At 43.8% G+C, this 21890-nt stretch overlaps 1 protein-coding gene across 1 annotated transcript in view; it reads right to left on the reverse strand.

Moving 5' to 3' along the window:
- Positions 1–21890, reverse strand: part of neurl4 (neuralized E3 ubiquitin protein ligase 4) — a 36064-nt gene that overhangs the window by 2428 nt on the left and 11746 nt on the right. The window contains 19 exon segments of the mRNA XM_080023735.1: positions 73–185; positions 293–306; positions 308–438; positions 730–837; positions 965–1058; positions 1409–1588; positions 2656–2814; positions 5239–5406; positions 6170–6322; positions 7074–7172; positions 7473–7691; positions 8317–8462; positions 9801–9929; positions 10816–10985; positions 11903–11981; positions 12654–12730; positions 13355–13565; positions 20871–21033; positions 21247–21332. Coding sequence (XP_079879861.1) covers positions 73–185; positions 293–306; positions 308–438; positions 730–837; positions 965–1058; positions 1409–1588; positions 2656–2814; positions 5239–5406; positions 6170–6322; positions 7074–7172; positions 7473–7691; positions 8317–8462; positions 9801–9929; positions 10816–10985; positions 11903–11981; positions 12654–12730; positions 13355–13565; positions 20871–21033; positions 21247–21332 — 2499 coding nt within the window.

Here is a 21890-nt window from a genome sequence, read left to right on the forward strand (position 1 = left end):
GGAGTGCAGAGACTGAGAAAAAGTTAAACAAGGGTCCATTTTTTCGGAAGGGAATCTCCATCCTTGTCCTACCGGACAACAGCTGGCTGTGGTCCAGGGTGCGTCTCAGAGCTCCCACACTGGTGCCGTGGTACGCGATGTGCCACTTCTTCAGCGCGTTGGACACTTCGCAATGGGGCTTGATCCTGCATCGAGAGAGAGAGAGAGAGAGAGAGACGGGATTTGAGTCGACGCGCCTGCTTTGGAGTCGCGGCGGTCCTTATCGATGGGCAGCGGTGGGCGGAGCTTGGACCTGAGGGCAAAGCGGGCACCACCCGAAGGGCAGGGCGTAGTCGCGGGGCGGCTCCCCTCGCTTGTAGTACGCCTCGTCCCCGCGCAGCTTGTGGCACGACTCACAGTAGCACAGGTTGTACTTGGCATCCTCGTTGAAATAGCCGTCTGGGAATTGAGGAAGAGGAAAAGGAAGGGGAAGGGCGGCGAGGGAGTGAGAGCCGGGATAGAGTGGGAATCAAGTGCTTTCGGGTGCAGTTCAGCGGGCGGCCACTAGGTGGTGCTCCAGGACAGGCTTGAAACCGTCTCTTCAGACGCCAACAGATGATGTCACAGACACTACATCCTTTTCGCCGATAGTCAGTCATGTAATTAAATGCAATTATAATCTGTAATTAACACAAGGGGGCTGTACAAAGGAAACACACAAACCCAGAAAAGTGTGTCCCCCCCACCCACCTGGTAACGTGAGCAGGTCCTTGAAGCGCGCACACAGCGCCTGGTACTCGCACGTCTTATTGGTGTTGACCTCCGGAGGGGGCGTCCAGCACACACTCTCTTTGATTCCTACGACACACACACACACACACACACACACACACACACACACACACACACACACACGCACACACACACACAATGTTGCCTTCCTGGAACTGATCAATACAAAAAAGCTCTGCCGTCGTCGCCTCACCGTCAACCATGTCGGCTTTCTCCATGTCACCCTGGAAGCGGCCCTCGCCACTCTCCCTGCCCGCGGCCTGCACGTTGTTCGTCACTATGGTAACCTGCCGGGACAACACCACGTGGCGTAAGCCTAAGAGCCCCGATTCTGGCGGCAAACCCCCCCACCTCGATTAGCGCTCGCTGTTGACCTTTAAATGGGACGAGGCTGAACGACCCAAGTGCTGTGTGAACACACCAATATCCCCAATGTACAAAGGCTTAAAAAAGAATCAACGTATTAACGTGACTAATGTGATAACAGAAAATCATGACTATGAAGGTTAATTTAAGAAATATGTATATTTATAAAAGTCATATATATAAAATATGGAAAAAATGTAAGATATATATATTTTTTAATTACTTTTGAATAAAATCTGTGACCATCAGCGTGGTTGTGCACGTGTCCGACCTGCTCGCACTGCCCGTAGAGGTCGATGAGCGGATAGCAGGGGGAGGGGATGTCCTGCGCAGCCACGCCCTGGTCCATGCCGTTGACATAGAGGTGGAGGCAGTTGCTGGCGTCCACCAGCAGACCCAGCACCGTCCCCTCGGGACACGTGTCCAGGTTGGGACCGTAGTTCTCGCAGATCTGATGGCCGAGCGGGTGGAGGAAACACAAGAGAGAGAGGGAGAGAGAGAGAGAGAGAGAGAGAGAGAGAGAGAGAGAGAGAGAGAGAGAGAGAGAGAGAGAGAGAGAGAGAGAGAGAGAGAGAGAGAGAGAGAGAGAGAGAGAGAGAGAGAGAGAGAGAGAGAGAGAGAGAGAGAGAGAGAGAGAGAGAGAGAGAGAGAGAGAGAGAGAGAGAGAGAGAGCAGCGCATTAAAGGAAGCGGAGACCCTCCCCAACAACTTCAACCATTTTCATCTGAGTTTGTCTGACAATCCTATTTGTAACACAACATTAATATTATGTGCAGTATGTGCAGTTGAACAAAAAGAATTGAGCCTTGGTAAATATTTTGAGAATGGCTTGCATTGAATGTGCTGGCAGCAGAGCACACTTACCGTTATTGTACATATTATTTTTATTATTATTATTATTATTATTATTATCGCCTTATTTCTCTGCGCTACTCCTCCCAGTTTTCGCGCCACATAGACACAAAATACGTCAAAACGAGCAGCTTGGTCCCGACAGCTGTGCTCTAACTTTGTGGAAGGTTTGGGACAACGGACCGTAAAGAAACATTCATAATATGAGCAGGATAACGTGTTTCATTGAGGCACTGTATTTCAATTTTACAGCTCAAAAAAAATAAAATAAAATAAAATAAAAATGGAGAGAACAAATATAGAAATGGTAGCTAAGGAAACGTTAGATGATAGAAGGTCTTCGAGGGACGGTGAGAGAAGTGAGGAAAGAAAATATTGGAGATAAAGTACAACATTGGAAAGCAAGGAAACCCGAAAAGACAAACAGCTACAACGGCAAATCAATGAAGTCGGCCGACACAATCGGCATCGTCGTGCGAGGGTCAATATTGATTGTTCTTTCCGAGTGTGTCTCACCTGCCGAGAGGCAGAGCGTGTACAGAGTGTGTGTGAGCGTGTGTGTGTGTGTGTGTGTGTGTGTGTGTGTGTGAGCGTGTGTGTGTGTGTGTGTGTGTGTGTGTGTGTGTGTGTGTGTGGTGTGTGTGTGTGTGTGTGCGTGGCGCGCACCTTGAGGGAGTTGTGGAAGACAGAGTCTCTCTGCAGCAGCCAGGCGGAGCGCTTCAGGCAGCAGGCGGTGGGAGGGAAGTTGAGGCGGTCGGGGGCGTGGCCTATCACCCCCAGCGACAACGACGACGTCCACGACGGGTTCAGGCGGTCGATCTGAAACTACGGCGACGCGACAAAGATAGATAGAAAATCGAATTTCATTTATTTTCATTTCGGATGCTATTAGTTCTAATGAGGGAAAATGACTTGTGAGGAGTCTAAACGGGTCAAAACCATTTTTATTTTTTTTTGCAGCAGCAGTTTACGCTCGGTGAAAAATACGTATTTTGTTATTTATGGTGTAATTTTAGGTGATTTTACTTTTGTTTCGTTCCAGGGAAATATGTAGCTCTGATTCATTTCAGTGGTTTTGAGTTTTACATATTAGCTCCCACTTCTATTTGAACTGGGATGTCCTTGAGAGACCAACATCAATGTTTTGAATGCTGAATTCAACGACTAGTTTATTAAGCCATTCATCAAGGACATTTTCTTAGAAAATCCCTGAATGCTTCCTTATTTATTACATTTCTAATCTTCCAAGCGACTATATTAAATTAAAACAAAATCAATATTTTAAAGATGAACACATAGGGGGCTTTTCTCCTGCAGAAACCATTTCAGGAACCAGGAAATGAGTTCCCGGTACTAAGTAACTTTGGTCTTTTTTCCGCGGTACGGAACCACTCGGGGAGGCTTCACACCGACCCGGTGTGGTCTGTTTTAATCGGACCATGGTGAGTTTACCGTCTTTTGTGGGGTTTCGTTCGGAGAGGTGAGAACATGCATTCAAACTCTGATGCGGATAGGGGTGCAGCGGATCACAAAACCCGCGGTTCGGATCGCATCATTTTTCGGATCAGGAAAAAAATAATAATATAAAACAATAATAATAATCATTATGATCATAATCATAATATAATAATAATAATAATAATTTAAAAAAAGGGAGACAAATTTAACTTTGCTTTCCATTTATTCTGTAATACACTTAAAGCAAGGAACCTTTGCCCATGGCCTGAAATGAAAATCACATTCTTGATTTTGCATGTTTAAATAAAATCTTAAAACATAACAAATATTCATTACTTAATTGTTAAATTAAAGGAAGAATGACACCTCCTTCCTTTAAAGATGGTAGTGAGTGGAAAAAATATGAGTAGATCCGACCCCGGCAACTGAATTGAATTCCAACCAGTATCATGTTAAATTCCTTACATTTATAACAAACCAAATTTTATGAAAATGGGTTCATAATTAAGTGAGTTCGTCGATTTTGTAGAGAAGTCTGCATCTCTCAATACACATCATATTTGTTTACTAGCCGATCTTGACCGCTCCAACATGGCGGACGAGCAGACGCCATCCAGAGCTCATTCCCCACATGCTGTAAAGTAGCAGCAACACAGTGCAAAGTACTGTAAACCAATCATTGCGCTTCAGAGCAAAACACGGGACGCATCTGTTTTCTTTTATTGCAACTCTGCATCGAGATTTAAGGAATTAATACTTTAAAAAGTAACAGCATCAGTAAAACTATTTCACTATGATGGTTACATTTTGCAATTAAGTCGCCGTTCACATGCGTGCCGAAACCGTTGGGGGGGGGCGACCCGTTACACCACTAGGTGCGAACCAAACATTGGAACCACGGTCCTCTTGAAAAGATAGGACTCCATCTGGTTCCAAGTGAACCACGTTCTGGTTCTACCATGAGAGAACGCAATGGGACTTCATGTAGGACCTAATATCGGAAGCAACCAAAATACAGTGCATGGTGGGTTGAAAACTGATGTCGCACTTGTGTTTTCACCGTTCTTATTTGGTTGGAACGGCGTAGTGACGTAAGCTAGGATCGACGTCGCAATCCGCTGCCGTTGCTCCACTGTTGGGATTTTGTGACGGAAAGGGATTTTCCCACCATTCATTTTCTGTTATTTTACGCGTTGAAATGATCCCTCCTCGCTACCCCCGGCACAATAAGGCTGCATATTAAAACACAGGTATATGCCACTATACAGGTTGAAAAGCGAGGTGGACTTCAGGCGCCGCTGAAGACTGCAGAGCTTTATATGAATGAAAAACCAAGCGGACCCTGTGATCTCAGACATTGGACGATGGATGTGTGATCTATATCATTGCATAACGACTGTGAAAAAGCCGGCCGGGTGCGCCTGATCAGCGTGACTGTACTGGGTTGAACCACACTGGGTTGGTCCATACCTTTCATTTCCAGTCTTGCGCGGACATTCAGAGTGCCGCTCGTGTTATTGCTTTTTCGTGTTTGTAATTCACGCTGTTACAATGGATGATGACAGCGAGTGTCAAAACTGTCATTTGCTTAAAAACTTTGGTTCGCTTAACAGAGTACCGTGTGAAGACTAACCGGACCTAATGAAAGGCGCTCTTGAATCGGACCAAATCTAGCGAGGTAGTAAGGTTCCCGTCTCAGAAGGTTCTGGTCCTACATGGTCCCTCGCTGTAGTTCCTGTACTCCGGTGGGAAAGCAAAAACACGGAAGACGCGGCCGCCCCCCTGGTTTACCTGGAAGAGCTGCTGGCGGGCGAGGGGCTGAGCGGTGACCAGCAGGCCCTGGTTGTAGCTGGACACTCGGGCCGCCGTCTGGTTCTGGTTGGAGAGCTGGATGTTCTTGCCGTGGTTCTCCAGGAAGGACATGGCGGTGGGCGCCGGCGCACACGCCTCGCTCTCCACCTGGAGGAGGAAGGGGGTGAAACACAGGGAGCACGGGGGTCAGGGCCGCTGTACTAATGTACGTATACTGCGATGCATATAAACCGCTATGCAAATATACTGCTATGCATCAAACTTGAGACTGGTGACCGACAGAAAAAATTATTTTAAAACAACGTTTATCATCTGATATTATTTTGATAAAACGAAAAATGAGAACCAGAAACAAACAGCATTACTTAAATACTAGGAACAAAATCATAATCCAAAAAGCAATGATCATTTATTGTTCTAGAATAGAAACCGGTTATTATCGTCATGGTTTCCCAATTCCATCTCATATGCTCTAATTATCCAGTGTTTATTTATCTCTATTCATCCAATATGTTTATTAAAAACCTAGATCCCACAGCCTGAATAATATGTTTTAAGCATATTGTGAAAAAAAGAATGGTATCAACTGTTTTGGTTTTTTTTTGTTTTCTTTTTTTTTTTTTTTATCTTGTTCGAACTGGTTTAGGGAGGAAGAAAACAAACAAAATGTTATTTTATATTGGAAGTCTAGGTTTTCACATAGACTATTCACTTCACTTTGCTGTTTTTCCCCATTCAAGGGGGACAATTCATGCAAAAATTGTCAACCAAAACGCACAACCTTCTATGGGAGGTTAACTTCCAAAAAAAAAAAAAAAAAAGCAATTTATATTTATATCTGTCAGACCCCTTTGTCGGATTTTCCAATCACAGTTGAAGTGTCTAACTGTCCGGATATGTCTCTCTCTACCTCTCTGACGGGCGAGCTGTCCTCCTCTCCCTCGCTGTAGCTGTCTGAGGACAGCGACAGAGCCTTGACGCTCTCCATATCCTCCATCGCCGAGGAGCTGACGATGGACACGGCCGTCACGCGTCCGTACAGGTCCAGCACGGCGTACACGTTCTGCCGGGCAGAGGGGAAGGCAAAGAGAGCTTCACGGCGAGAAATGTCTTAATAATCTAATGAACGAGGAGGAGTCAAAACGAGGAATCTCCCTTTCCAGAAAAAAAATGTATGAGGAGCTTTGGCAATTATTACATAAGTAAGTGTAATCGCCGCTATCTGAGTTGACCGTGACCATTTTGAGCCAAATTTCGTCATTCCCACCCAACTTTTCTAATAACATAATGCACAATAAACACTAACTATTACAAATAAAATCTAGAATTCTGCTACCTGAATTTACTTGAACGACAAGAATATGTTTTGGGTATAACACATTATTTATTGTGGTTATTGATTGCTGTTATTTTTGCATTTCTTTGTATGACATTATCATTCATGTCATATCTGTGTATAAATGTAGAAAAATGGCACTTGTGAAATATATAAATTTTATGTTATCGTATTTACGATAATAACGGTCAAATAACTGTATGGATAATGGGCTTGGGCGATATCCAAAATGTTATGTTGATGATGCAGTCCCGCCAAGATTTCGTGACACACACAATATCATCATTGTTGACCAGGGGCTGGGCGATATTTAGATAATGTGAAAATATCGCATATATATCACAATATTGGATATTATCGAATATTGACCCAAGCTTAATGTATACAGTTTTTCATGAGGAAGCAAGAAAATTTGATCAACAATCTCTTCGTATGTATGTGTGTGTGTGTGTGTGTGTGTGCGTGCTTATGTGTATACCTTGGCTACAGCAGTGGCGGCGGGCCCCAAATCTTCTCCGTCAATGAGGATGTGCATGGTGTCGTCACTGCAGCGTTTTACACCCACACGGTTCCCCACCTGTTCACACCAACGACGCAGGAACACCGTCACGCGGGAATATTTTTCCTGTCTTTCCTTCCTTAGCATCTACTTTAAAATGGATATCAAACTCGGCAATGCAGTTGTGAGTGCGAGAGACGGACAGAGTTTGGTTTTTGGTGGAGAGAACCAAACAGTGTATAATAATAAGATGAATGAAGAGGAAAAGGAAAAAGGAAAAGGAAAAATGCATTTTGCTGCATAACCCTGCAATACACCCATCGCTCACTAGGGGGCAGCCGACCCCAGTCAGTTTGGGAACCCCCCCCGTCCTCATACCGTCAGGCGGTCCAGCGAGCAGCCATAGTTCTGGCGCTGCAGCAGGCCGTTGCGGCGCACCTCGGAGCCGCACAGCAGCCAGGTGACCTTGGTGCGGAGCTGCGGGAGCGAGGGAGACAGGCCCGACAGCGGGCAGGAGGGGAGGTCCGGGGGGGCCAGCGTGGTCAGACCCACGTGGAGCGAGCCGCACCACTGCTCGTCCACCTCGTCGATCTTCACCTGGGGGAGGGGGAGGGAGGAAAGGAGGAGGAGATTGTCTAGAGAAAAATGTTTCCAATTGAATACGTTAAAGGAAAGTTAAAAGAGCACTGGATGCTGAACTGGACAGACAGAGACCGCAGAGTCTGTCTGTCTCTCTGTCTGTCTGTGTCTCTGTGTGTTCGCGGCCGTCACCCCTCCCCGCACGGATGTGTGTGTTAAGTGCAGCTACACCTGTGAGACGAATAATAAATGATTCTCGATTCTTCTTGACTATTATTGTCTACTTCTCACCAGGCTGGATTCAGTTAACATTTCCCTGGCACAATCGACGCCGTGAAAGCGCTTCAGGAACTGTTTCATCGCATCACGATTTGAAGAACAAAACCAGTACAGCGTGTGAATACTGTATGAGAAAATATTTTGGACTTCCGGGTGCTGCCAATTAAAGGTTTTATTTTGACGTTTAACGGTGAGGCTGATTATTTTAAACTGTGCCTGGATGTCTTATGATAACCATTTTGCTTGTTTAGTTCTTTGTGGAGCCCAGGGAGAGGAACAGGGGTTACTTAGTAAGCAAAGACTTATAACATTCTTTTTTTTTTTTGATTCAAATATGTCAAAAAAATGGAACGAGTGGACCGACCTCGAACAGCTCGTCGGTTCTCAGCTCCTTGGTGCTGAAGATGATGCCGTGGGCGTAGCCTGCGACTCGCACCGCCTGGCAGCCGTCGCCCAACAGGACCACGTTCTTACCGTGTTTACTGTGGAGCCGGTGGGCCACGCCGGCCACTGTGGGGAGACATGCACGCGCACACGGACACACACACACACACACACACACACACACACACACACGACAAGATATGAGGCTAAGTCTATATGGGTGGAAAAAGGGCGAAATTGACTGATGGATATTGAAAATCAAATATGACGATATTATTGACCGAATACGTTAGCGATAAGTTGACAATATTTCGGGGATTGGCTATTGCTGCTTTTGATAAAGATATACATGCCACAAATATTTGCGAAACAGGCATTGATTAAAAAGGCCTATGTAGTTCAGAAAATCCCATTGCATGCAAACCGTAAAGACAACATTTAACTAAATTGCGTAATTACCATAAATTCCTAGAATCCCAATCCCAAAATCCCAGAGGATTTCTCGTGTTATATAACAATATCTATATATAATACTATCTATATGAGATACATCGCTCAGCCCTAGGTGGAAATAATGTGATTCAGGGTTCATTCTGGCATTACAAAATTAAATTCAAGTACTTTCAAGGAATTTCTTTCCAAGCACCATTTCTCCCCCTTATCAAGGACTTCACACAAAACAAATATAACCAATTTTCAATGTGATCTTTATTAATTAAAAAAAAAAAAAAAAAAAACAACCTTCGTATCAGTAGTCTCCAATTGAATACATTGAAGGAACATTAAAAGAGCATTGGATGCTGAACTGGACAGACAGAGACAGCGGAGTCTTGTGATTGGTTCGCTCACTCCACGTGAGAGCGCCTTGACGCCGTACGGACGTAACCCCTGTCCGCTTGTCCCGTGCAATGTTATCGCTTCCATTCACAACACAGCCGCCTATGGCCGTGCCGGCATTTTCCCCGGAAAATTATACTAGGTCGCGAGTGGGGGAATTCACGCAACGACTTTTACGTAAGATTCGACAGCGGCTTCTGTTCCCACATTACGCCAATATGGAACACTGCCAATGGATTTACGGCTTTCGGTGCAAGTAAGATAGGGGCTTATCTATTATTACCGTCCCTGGCTGCCACCTGGAGGAAGGACAACAAGGATGGGAGAAATGCAGAGGCTGAATTTCTCCATATATGTGCGTGTGTGTGTGTGTGTGTGTGTGTTGGTAGTCGTCACCACTCCCTGCACGGACGTGTGTGTTAGGTGGAGCTACACCCGTGAGACGAATGATAAGTGATACTTGATTCTCCTCGAAAAATGGTGGTTTTTGCGCTTTGCTTTAGAAACATGAACAGTTGCACGGTTTGGTGATGTCTTTCTGCCCGTATACTGCATATGTTTCCTGAGAACTTCCCAAAACTTCACAAAAACCTTTGACTTCGTTAATTTGCGGCAGTTCTCCAATACCTGGCGAGTGGATGGGGAAGCTCTTCTCGGTGATGTTGCTGGTGCAGAGGCTGTTGTCCAGCGGTCCAGAGGAGCTGGTGATGGACACCTGCACACACTGGCCGTACAGGTCAATCACTGCATACACCTCTGAGGGGCGGAGGGACGGAGGAGAAGGGGACAGACGGTACACAGGGTTTATCTTCTTCACCGGACATCGGACTGTGAGAGGGGAATGTTTTTTTTTTTTTTTATGGTCTACGTTATCCTGTGTGAAGACCTAAGCCGTACCCTAGATTTGGTTTAAAACACAACAGTTAATTCAGTGGTTTCAATCGACTGAAAACATAAATTTTAAAGACAAATCATAGAGAAATCAAAGACATACATTTAGGATTTTTGGACAAATCATCTCTTATCCAATTAATAATACACAGACATACATATTTTATTAAATATTATTACCTATGTATTTGGTCAGAGGTAAGTATTAGGTAGAAATAGGGTAGGTAATGAACTAACAGAAAGCAAGGTAAGAGATTAGAAACTATAATAAATCTAACAGTTCAACTTTTTATTAAAATAAATATATATTTTTGTTTTAACAAAGAACTTCAGGTAAGTACATGCAATTATTTATTTTGTATTTCGCTGTACGGGTAAGTTTGAAGCTAACTCTAAGTGCAGCAGGTCATTATGAAGGTAAGTGTTAGCTTCATCGATGGGTTTAGGGTTTTTAAACATCAAAAATGTCTTGACTGCCGGAAAACTTGACAATACAGAATACAACAAATGGGACGACCTTGCGAAAACTTGAGAAATTGTTTAAAGCCTAAATTTACGTTACATAAAAGATAAACATGACAATGAATGTATGCATCAGAGTGCAGATTTTGATGGATTGATTTTAAAATTAAATGTATTTTACAGAACAACAGAGGTCGACGTATTGAAAACAGCAACATTATACAGAAAACCACATGACAATGGATAAGCAAAAACACATGCAATGTAAAAATGGAGTCTTCACCTTTACCGGGTGGCAGACCGGTGCAGGCCACGCCCTGGTCCACTCCGTTGATGTAGTAGTGCAGGTCGCCGCTGGCCGAGCGCATCATGCCGATCCGTGAGCCCGTCGTCAGCGAGTCCAGGTCGCAGCCGTAGTTGTTACGCATCGTGTTGCCGTCCTGCATGATGGCCGTGCCACTGGGGTGAAAAATTACAAAGAGAAAACAATATAACTGGTCTTCTAACCGGCCCGGTAAGGTTATAAAAGGACTAAACAAGAGATTAAAAACACGTGACAGCTATTAAAGGGTCGTTTTAGGTGGACAGCCTGAGTAGATGACACTGATGTGAGTGATGACTAATCTGTTGGCATGAGCTCATCTGCCGCCTTTGGGTTTTGTAGGTAATTACGAAAATAGCCAGAAAATAAATCTACTCCCGCACAAGAGCTTCAAATAGACTAACATTACATGAAACAAATGTCAGTTATGTTAAACGGATGCACAATCAATTATGGACGATTTTATTGATAAAAAAAATTAACAAAAATATAATAATAATAATTATAACAATAATAAATAATATAGCTGCAAGCAGCAATACACAGGGTCCGGTATCGACACCAATTAAAATGCTTTGACTTCTTATGGAACGCAGTCTCAGTTTGTGTTGTCGCTCCTTTTTACATCAGCATTACTACTAAAACGAGTTACAATTCTGCGAGTTTCCATTGAACGCTGCATCGGCTGACGTAATGACGCGTGTTTTCAGAGTCTTAGTGACACCCAGCATTACCACTACAAGCCGTTACACTTACGTGTATCGACTTTATCCTAAAAATGAGAAGGTGGCTGTCTGCTAACTGTCGTGCACAGAGCCTCCCGGCGTCTCTGTGGAAGGAAATCACTCCGTGTGGAGGTTCCCAACAACACGGTTCCATTCAAACGGATTGAACACTGCATGTCCCTCAAAAGACATTTCATTAACATTTCATCGGTTTTTCACTAATTCCTGCTCCGAATGTGGATCTACATGGATGAAACTTGAACGCTAAAAATCAATAAAAAAAAAAAAACAGATTGAATTACAATATAGTTTATCGCAGCCAGCTGTACCTCAGCATCCACGTGTCGTAGTCGATGTCGGTCATGGTGTTGGGGAACTCCAGCTCCTCGGGCCTGATGGCCGTCACTCCTAAACACACAGAGGAGGAGGAGGAGGAGGAGGAGGAGGAGGACGAGAGACACGTCACCGCCAGAACATTCTACGTCACTCTGACAGTGTGGCGTCCGAACCAAATGTCTCATATTTATATGTGGTACATGACAACAGGGAGGTCACCAAGTCCATCTGCACTGGACGCATTTCGAGAATGCCCCAGAGTCAACAGGAAGCAGGGCCGCCGCCTAGACTCAATATGCCACCACTTATGTACACAGTTATTATTAAAGGGGACCTATTATGAAAAACTCACCTTTTCAGTGCTTGTTGCACATTGGCTCACAGAACCTGGAACTTGAGCTCAAACCCCATTGGCTCACAGAACTAGGGGCCTCAGGAGGGTGGCCCCACCCACAAAAAAACAGCCCGTTTTGGAACAGGATGGTATAGAGGCATGTTAGAATGGCTAGAATGCATAATCGAAGTGGTAATTACAAAAAAGAAACCACAAAAACATGTTTTTTGGACCTCAGGGATCTATATTAACTTGTTGAAAAGGAGCATAATAGGTCTCCTTTAATGTAAGAATTCACTTCACTGTCATTGAATGGACATTGTTATTTTCTGATTTGTATTATCATTATTCTCCCCCCAGTAATGAATCAGGTATCTATCTGTTAAACGTTGGGCGGTCTGGAGCCTTACCTGCCTCTATTGAGCCCGACCAGCGGTCCACCATCTTTTGAATAACTATTTCAAAGAGTTCTCCATCTCGAAGGCACCTGGACCAAAAGGTAGACATGTTGGAATTTAACACCACCAGAGTTAGGACAGACTCATTTACAGTGGGGAAACCTCTGGCCGTAGGGCCTATTACAGCCCTCCAGTCACCTACACACGGCCTGTTAGTCGGTCATACCTTATTTAAGTTTACAAAAGAAAATGTTGAAACCTTGTCTTAGAAAATATAAAAAGCCTAATAATAGTCAATCAATAGTCAAATCATTTTCTTTAATAATTTATAGTATTCTATGGCTTATTATGGGGTATGAAATTATTAACCTTTGAATTACGGCTCTGTTGGTTATATGAGTACAAGAGAAACAAAACCCCAAAAAACATGGTTTTTAAACCTTCCATACATTCCTGGTACAGCATGACATGCAACAACAAAAAAAAAATAAAAAATCAATGACGATAATTAACAATAAACAATACACATGCATATTTACCAGTGATTGTGGTTGTTGTATAATAAAAGATACCATCACTTTCTACTGTAAATTCAATAGTTGCAATTTAACACAATATCATCTCACGACGTATCTTCTCGGTTCTGTTCTTCTTGGTTTTTGAGATTAAAATCCTCAATTGTAAACAGGAAAACACTTAGAAAAACACTCCACCTGTTGGAAATGACGATGGCGTCGTTGAACTCGCTGCGGCAGTTCTGGCGCAGGGCGGTCCGCCCCCCGTTGGTGATGACAGCATTGGTGCCGTGCAGCTGGTGAAAGCGGAGGTCGTTGGCCGTGTTGGCCCCGGCCACGGAGCAGGGGCTCCCGGGAGACATGGTGACGGGGCCCTCAGAGCTGTCCTCCGGGAGAGGGGGGAGGTCCGCTATGAGGGACAGGGCGGGTAAAGGGGTTAAACACATGGGTGCGGTAACCCTACCTCACCACCTGTGGTGCCCTTGAACAAAAATTAATACTCAAGACGCAGTTCATCTGATTGCCACTGGGGGGAAGATCTGACCGTCTGATGCGATGACGCATTCAGTGTGAAGGAGGTTGTAACGTGGTGTGACAAGAGGATTTTCCACTTCACGACAATATGATAAGTCATCAAATATGATACATATTCAAATTGGCACAAACAATTTGTGTGGAATATCTCGCCAATGAGGAAATCGTTAATTTATTCATTCCAAAAGGTCATAACCACCCCCTTTAAGTATACAGCTTATATAACTGTAAAAGCTATGCAGATGTTTCTTTCAATGTGAGGCAATTCGCAAATATATATAATATTATTAATACAAACGGAAGAAGAATCCACAAATCAGAAAAAAACATTTCTCCATCCGCAAATAAATGTATTACTTATGTTGTGTGAACGATTTTGCAAATAAATGTAGAATCATTTATATAAGATGAAATATATTTTAATGATTTTAATCACTTGCAATTAAAAAAAAAATACGACTAAACAGGCATTTAAATGGCTGATTCACCTCTTCTTGTGTTTTACCGGCGGATCGCATCCAACTGTTATGTTGCATTACCGCCCACTTTTGTCACCAAAATTCTTATCCTGCGTGTGTGTGTGTGTGTGTGTGTGTGTGTGTGTGTGTGTGTGTGTGTGTGTGTGTGTGTGTGTGTGTGTGTGTGTGTGTGTGTGTGTGTGTGTGTGTGTGTGTGTGTCTGTGTGTGTGTCTGTGTGTGCGCACGTGTGACCGACGGAAGCTCTTGCCATGTGTGGATCTGTTTTCATTTGCATCCGTGTTTTGTGACACGGAAGGGGAGGGAAGTGGGGGGAGTTGGGGTGGATCCTGGAGTGGAGTAGACTCCCACTACATCGGTAGCTTTAGGAAACACTCTGGCATTGTAAACATTTTATGAAAACTATCATCTAGAAGCATAATATACCTAATGATGTAAAAACTTGATAATGGCAAAAATGTTGCGGTCCCACCATGGTAGTGAGTGTCTTGGTACAATCCACGATCCACTCCAGGATCCTCTCCAACCCCACCGCTTCCCTCCCCTCTCATGTCACAAAACAAAAGCCTATTCGTATTTATGCAACAATCCGTGCGTGACACTAGCGTTTAAAATGCGCGCTTAGTTGTTTGAAAGTTATAAGCGATAAAAATACATTTCATCACAAAGTATATATTATGCAACATTTATTTGTAAAATGGTTTCCTCAACACTATTGTTTTGTGGTTCCGATTTTTTAGATTGTGGTGTGATTATTTGCATTTTAAAATCTTAAATAAAAAAAAAATTGGGATTGTAGTATTTATTCATCTTTAAGCATTTGTATTTAATTGATCACAGATAGTTGTGAATAGAGACACATAATTCATTTTCTAGAGATTCACCGGTTTCTTCCAGTAGCGGGGCAGATAGGCAAACCAATTGACCATTTTATGACTAAATCATGAAAGCATATAATCTACATACCCAAAGTTTTTATTTCAGACATGGAGACAATATGTATCTGACCTCTGGTGACCTCGAGAGGTCATTCTCCTCAGCATTGCCATTACTCTGCATTATAATCATGTATATTGTTGCCAAAATCGCATTTTTGTTCTAATAAAGATGCTTATTTGCTGCCAGCTGCCTCAGCCCCGTAACAAGTACATGTAAATCACATCACACCGGGAGGGCAACCGTCAGTTCAATGTGGAAACCCTCAAACAGCTACTACCCTGGATTTTTACAGTGGATCACACTCACTACTCCAGGTGGCTCTCAGTACATGTTCGTGACTTGATGGTCCTCTATGAGGACCCGCCAGTGAAAACAGTCAAAGCAGACCAACCCTAACCCTAACCCTAACCCTAAGTAATAAGTGAAGAGACAACTTGAATCGAAATCAATTTTTCCCAAATGTACAATGTACACAGGAACTTGGTGATACAGCGCAGTGAAACAAGTTAAAAGGTTAAGCTAAAATGTAAAAAAAAAAAGTTAAAAAAAAAAGTGAACTACCAAGAATTTTATACAACTTAATAAAATCTGCTATGTCATGCTACATATACTGTTCAGCATTGTTGTAAATATGCATGTTCAGAGTAATAAATACTAGTACATACCCGTCTTTCCAAGACATTTTAATGTCACAGCTTAACAAAATGATCAATGATTCAGTCCTGTGTTCTGCATGCCCGTTCGAAATGGCAAGGTTTAATAAATGTATGGACAACTTGGCAACTTGAGCCACGGTGACGCAGTGCATTGCACTGCTGCCTCACAGCAAGAAGGTCCTGGGGGGCGGCAGCTCCTATTTGGGTTAAATCTCCCAAATAGGAGCCTTTCTGTGTGGAGTTTGCATGTTCTCCCCGTGCTCACATGGGGTTTCCTCCACCTAACATCAGTATGGACCACCACCAAAAACATGCACCCATCATCGTCTGACCAGCGATGGACACTCGTTGCCAGGTCCCCGGGCGCGTCCACGAATGCTGCCCACTGCTCCTGGCTGCCCCCCCCCCCCCCCCCCCCCGCAGGAAGGACAAGCCAGGACGGGTCAAATGCAGAGGCCTCATTTTACCGGCCACAATCCAAAGCTTGTGCGTGTGTGTGTGTGTGTGTGTGTATGCATGTGTTGTGTGGTGTGTTGCGTGACAAGATTCTTCTTCTTCTTCTTGAATAAAAAAAAAAAATAGCACCAAATGTGAAAATATAGGCACATCAGCGCTTGAGGAGGATCAGTCGGATCCAGCTTTCTTCAGTCCATGATTTAGTCACATTTACGCAGACTGCCAAGTGCTCCGCTCGCCGTGCAGGGGGCACCCTCCTCTTGCATGTGTGACGGAGGTCACACGGCCGGTGCTCAGCCTGCGTCTCCAGCGCTTTCCCTCGTGCATCTCATGCTTCACATATTGGATGATGATGATGATGTCACAAATCACCTCGCTTTGTGGAATTGGATGATGTCACATCGGGCCCCAGCTACACAGAGCGGCTCGCCGTTCCCTTGTTTATCCAAAGTTCATTAATATTACGCATGTCACATGTCCAAATTGCACAAAATCTCACACTGCACGTCATTGGGTCCCTGGTCAGTCCCCCGACAAGTGTGAAGTAGATCGGATGAACAGTTGTTAAGACAACGGAAGAACATACAGACAGACATATTCCCAGAATTATAGATAGACAGATAAATATGCTGCATTATGCTAGATTTGTAAATAATCACAGTCCTGGCAGGAAGAATGGGTCCATAGTAGGGGGATGTACTATACCAATGTACTGTGCCATGTACTATAGGGAATCGGTGCCTGTGTGTGGTGGAGGCAGGATGAGCCGGGACCTAGGATATGTTGTTGAGGGGCGTGATGGCCTTAGGGGGGAAAAAAATGTTCAGGTGTCTTGTGGTTCTGGTGCTGACGGAGCTGAACCTGCAGCCGGATGGAAGCTTCCTGAAGAGGCAGTGAGAAGGGTGTGATGGGTCTGCCACTATCCTACTGGCCTGCTTTTCGGTTCTGGCATCGTGCCGCCTGGCTGCTCGGGCCAAATACGTGATGTGATGGAAATCTGGATCAATTTAGTTAATATTTGTCTCAGGAAGGGAAGACGTGACTTGGTACAAAAGCAGAACTCTTGCACTGCATAGAGACTGATGACAATGACTCAAAGCCTGCTTCTGTGGTTGATGCTGTGTTGCTTGACGGTGCAGCTGTGGTCCAGATGCTGAATCCTGGTACAGCAAAGACATTCCAGGACTATGCAGACTATGCAGGACTATCTACTGTACATCCCAGACAGTATGAAAGATGGCGACCGACAGAAGAGAGGGAAGGGAATCAGGAGATGGGTGATCAAGCCACTGCACTGCTAAAGCCCTGGAAAGACTTCCTGTGTGTTGACGAGAACAAAACAGATTTGTCTGGATTCCTCTCCCAGTAAGTCACTTGTGTCCCAGTAGATGATGGAAAGACTCTACACAACTCATTGGAAAATGGTGCTCTGCTCTTCTACATGTCTCAGATGCTGTTCAGAAGGGTTGCAAGAAGTGGACTATTCAAACTGTAGACACCGACATTGTTGTCCTGGCCGTGGCCATAGGTAAGAAGATCGAGCCAGAGACAGACGTAAACAAATGTGTCGGTACCCTTACGGCTCATTGAAACAATGCTTCATTCCTCCTGAAAAGTGACGAAATTAAAAGCAATTTTCTCATGTATACCTGCATGCCTTTGGAATGCCATAGAGTAAAGCAAAGAAACTGTGAAAATAGATAAATTATTGCTAAAGAGATCAATTGTATTCTAAAATGGCCTGGACAAATGTGTCGGTACCCTTAACCTAATATTTTGTTGCACAAGCTTTAGAGCCAATCACTGCAATCAAACAATTTCTGTAGCTCTCAATGAGACTTCTGTACCTGTCAACAGGTAGTTTGGCCCACTCTTCCTGAGCAAACTGCTCCAGCTGTCTCAGGTTTGAAGGGTGCCTTCTCCAAACTGCATGTTTCAGCTCTTTCCATAGATGTTTGATAGGATTCAGATCAGGGCTCATAGAAGGCCACTTCAGAATACTCCAATGTTTTGTTCTTATCCATTCTTGGGTGCTTTTAGCTGTTTGTTTGGGGTCATTATCCTGTTGGAGGACCCATGACCTGCGACTGAGACAGAGTTTCCTAACACTGGGCAGTACGTTTCGCTCCAGAATGCCTCGATAGTCTTGAGATTTCATTGTGCCCTGCAGAGATTCAAGGCACCCCGTGCCAGACGCAGCAAAGCAGCCCCAAAACATAACCCAGCCTCCTCCATGTTTCACAGAGGTATTGGGTTCTTTTCTAGGAAAGCTTAATTTTTCGTCTGCAAACATAGTGACTTGCCAAAAAGCTCCAGTTTTGACTCATTTGTCCAAAGGACATTCTCCCAGAAGCATTGTAGCTTGTCAATATGCATTTTAGCAAATTACAGTCTGGCTTTTTTATGTTTTTCTATCAAAAGTGGAGTCCTCCTGGGTCCTCTTCCATGGAGCCCACTGTCACTCAAAAACGATGGATGGTGCGACACTGATGAACCCTGACCTTGGAGTTCAGCTTATACCTCTTTGGAAGTTGTCCTTGGCTTTTTCTACCATTCGCACTATCCTTCTGTTCAATCTGGGGTCGATTTTCCTCATGCGGCCGTGTCAAGGAGGTTGGCTACAGTCCAATGGACCTTAAACTTCTTAATAATATTTGCAACTGTAGTGACAGGAACATCAAGCTGCTTGGAGATGGCCTTATAGCCTTTACCTTTAACATGCTTGTCTATAATTTTCTTTCAGATCTCCTCAGACAACTCTCTCCTTTGCTTTCTCTGGTCCATGTTCAGTGTGGTGCACACGATGATACCAAACAGCAGAGTGACTACTTTTCTCCATTTAAATAGGCTGAATGACTGATTATAAGATTGAAGACATGTGTGAAACAGTTAGTTTGAAATATAACTATAATCCAATTATTTATAATCTTTTCTAAGGGGTACCAACAAATCTGTCCAGGCCATTTTATAATATAATTGATCTCTTTAGCAATCATTTATCTCTTTTCACAGTTTCTTTGCTTTACTCTATGACATACCAAAGGCATGCAGGTATACATGAGAAAATTGCTTTTAATTTCATCACTTTTCAGGATGAATGAAGCATTGTTTCAATGAGCTGTAAGGGTACCAACAAATTTTTACATTGGGGTTCATGAAGTGGCCAACAAGCTGGATCCAACAAGCTGGATCCAAGAACCTGTGCCACTCTCCCATTGTTCAACGCACTTACTGGATGTGACACCGTGTCAGCATTTGCTGGAAGAGGAAGAAAAAAAAAAAATGCATGGGAGACTTGGTAGTCTTTCCCTGAAGTGGCCGAGGCCTTCGATGACCTCATGCAGATGCCAGGTGATGTGAGTGAGCTGTCCAAGTCACCGCTGGAGAGTTTTGTGATACTGATGTACGACAGGATGAGTGACATCATGGAGGTGAACGAAGCAAGAAAACAGCTCGTCACTCGGAAATTCAGAGCTCTGGAGAACGTCCCACCCATTAAAGCTGCGCGAGAGCAACACATTACGTGGGCCACCATCAGGCCAATGTCTGGAGCAACGCTTTAGTACCTGACCTTGAGCTGCCAAGCCCTTTTGATTGGGGCTGGGTGAAGGCAGCAACGGGATGGCAGCCACTGTGCACCACCTTTCCAGCAGCCTCAAAGAGCTGCTACAAACGTATCCATTGTGTCTGCAGGAAAGGGTGTACTATGCGCTGCAAATGCAAAAAGGGTGCCATCAAGTGCGCTTGCCCTTTGCTCATGCTCAGAAGCCCGCTAATCTTAGTTAGGACACACATGACCATACCGAACAGATAATGCCATCGTAATGTGGGTTAAGAGATGCTGACATGACAACAACACTGCTCAGCCAAATTTACAACACGTTAAATCGACCTTGTGTGAAGTTAATTTTTTATCTTTGTGTGTGTGTATGTGTGTGTGTGTGCGTGCGTGGGGGGGGGGGGGTTCCCCCATTTGTTCATGTATTACTTTATTAAAACAGAGTTTACAGCAGTTACGTGCAATCTATGTGTTATAAGAAAAAAATCAAACACAATTGATGTATACCTTGATGTCTGCGAAAAGGTGAAAGACTTTGAAATTTGACAGGCCGAAATTTGTTCGCCCTCTGCCTAGTCCCAGAGGTCAAATCCGAAATGCCTCCACGTCTGAAAATAAACTCCCTGGTTTATAGAAACACCAGAGAAAGTTTCATGCTTTAGTCATAAAATGTACATTTTATATATGAGCTTATCTGCTCCACTACAGTTGCTTCATATGCAAACAAAGGGGGAAAAAAAAAGATAAAATAATATATTCTGGGCTACATCTTTATTATTTCACAATAATTTGTCCTGTGCATAGTATCGCAATTTGTATATTCTGTATATTTTTATATATCTGACTATTTCTGTTTTGTATTTTTCGGCAATTTGTATATCGGCAATTTCTATTTGTCTTTCATTTTACTTCACTTATAATTCTATTTCATGATTATTTTATTCCATATTTTTCCAGACTGTTAAGCCTTTTTAATGCTAATCATCTGTCGTGAAATGCACCAAACCTGACCCTGACAAATTCCTAGTATAGGTGAATGTCCCTGGTGGAATAAACGGATTGTAATTTGGTGGATCTCGGTCGCCTCGCTCACCCATGTCGTCCATGATGGTGGCCTGGGCAGCCTGGCCGTAGAGGTCCACCACGGCATAGACGCTGGGGGGGACATTCCAGGCTGCCGGGCCTTGGGCCACGCCGTTGACGAAGAAGTGGAGGCTGCCGTCTTCCTTCCGCACCACACCCACCGTGTCGCCCGCCTGAAGAGAAGGAAAATTACAGAAAATTACTTCAGGAAAGAGACACGACGCACCAGGGACTTCACGACAATGAAACGGCCGATGGAAGGCTGGAGGGAGACCACGTCGTTGGTTTCAGGGTGCTAAGTTGAAGGGCTCAGTACAGAACTTGGTGAGACATGGGGTGATCGAAGCCGTGAGAAATTCCAAAAGACAAAACGTTTCCCCACTCACTTTTAATCTGTCCAGGTTGTGTCCATACTCGTCTAATATCGTCGTTCCGTTGTGCATGACGCCATTCCCCGTCATCATCCACGTCCCTAAGAAATGAACCAGGCACACGTAAACAAACACGTGAATGCATGTTTTAGATAGAGTTGTCACAATCATAATTTTCAGAGAATTGCAATAACCATTTAGAATTTTTGTTTATCTTATCGGCATAAAATTTAACTTGATATAACACGCGTCTACCTATTGCAGTAAAGCTATTTATTGCTATTGAACACTGGAACATAAATATTTAGGTAGACGGACAATTTCCCTCAATGCAACTGATGTAAATTCAGCTAATTCAAATTTGGCACTATTTACTGCAACATTCTTAACACTGGTTTAAAATGTCTCTTAAATTTTGATGGAAACACATGATTGTGGAATCTTCTTATTTTACAGAATCATGATTTGCTCAAACAATTGCGATGAGATGATTATGTAATAACTGTAACAGCTCTAATCGTAGAGATACTTGACAAAATGGTGACAAAAAGTCATTTTGTCTTCAAAACCAACAAATACTGAAGGATTTTTGGTGCATTAAACTCACTGTGACTGTATGTTATACAGTAGCACAACTGTGTAAGACAGAAACCCGCCCC

The sequence above is a fragment of the Zeus faber genome, assembly GCF_960531495.2.
Source record: "Zeus faber genome assembly, chromosome: 22".
Classification (NCBI taxonomy): Eukaryota; Metazoa; Chordata; class Actinopteri; order Zeiformes; family Zeidae; genus Zeus; species Zeus faber.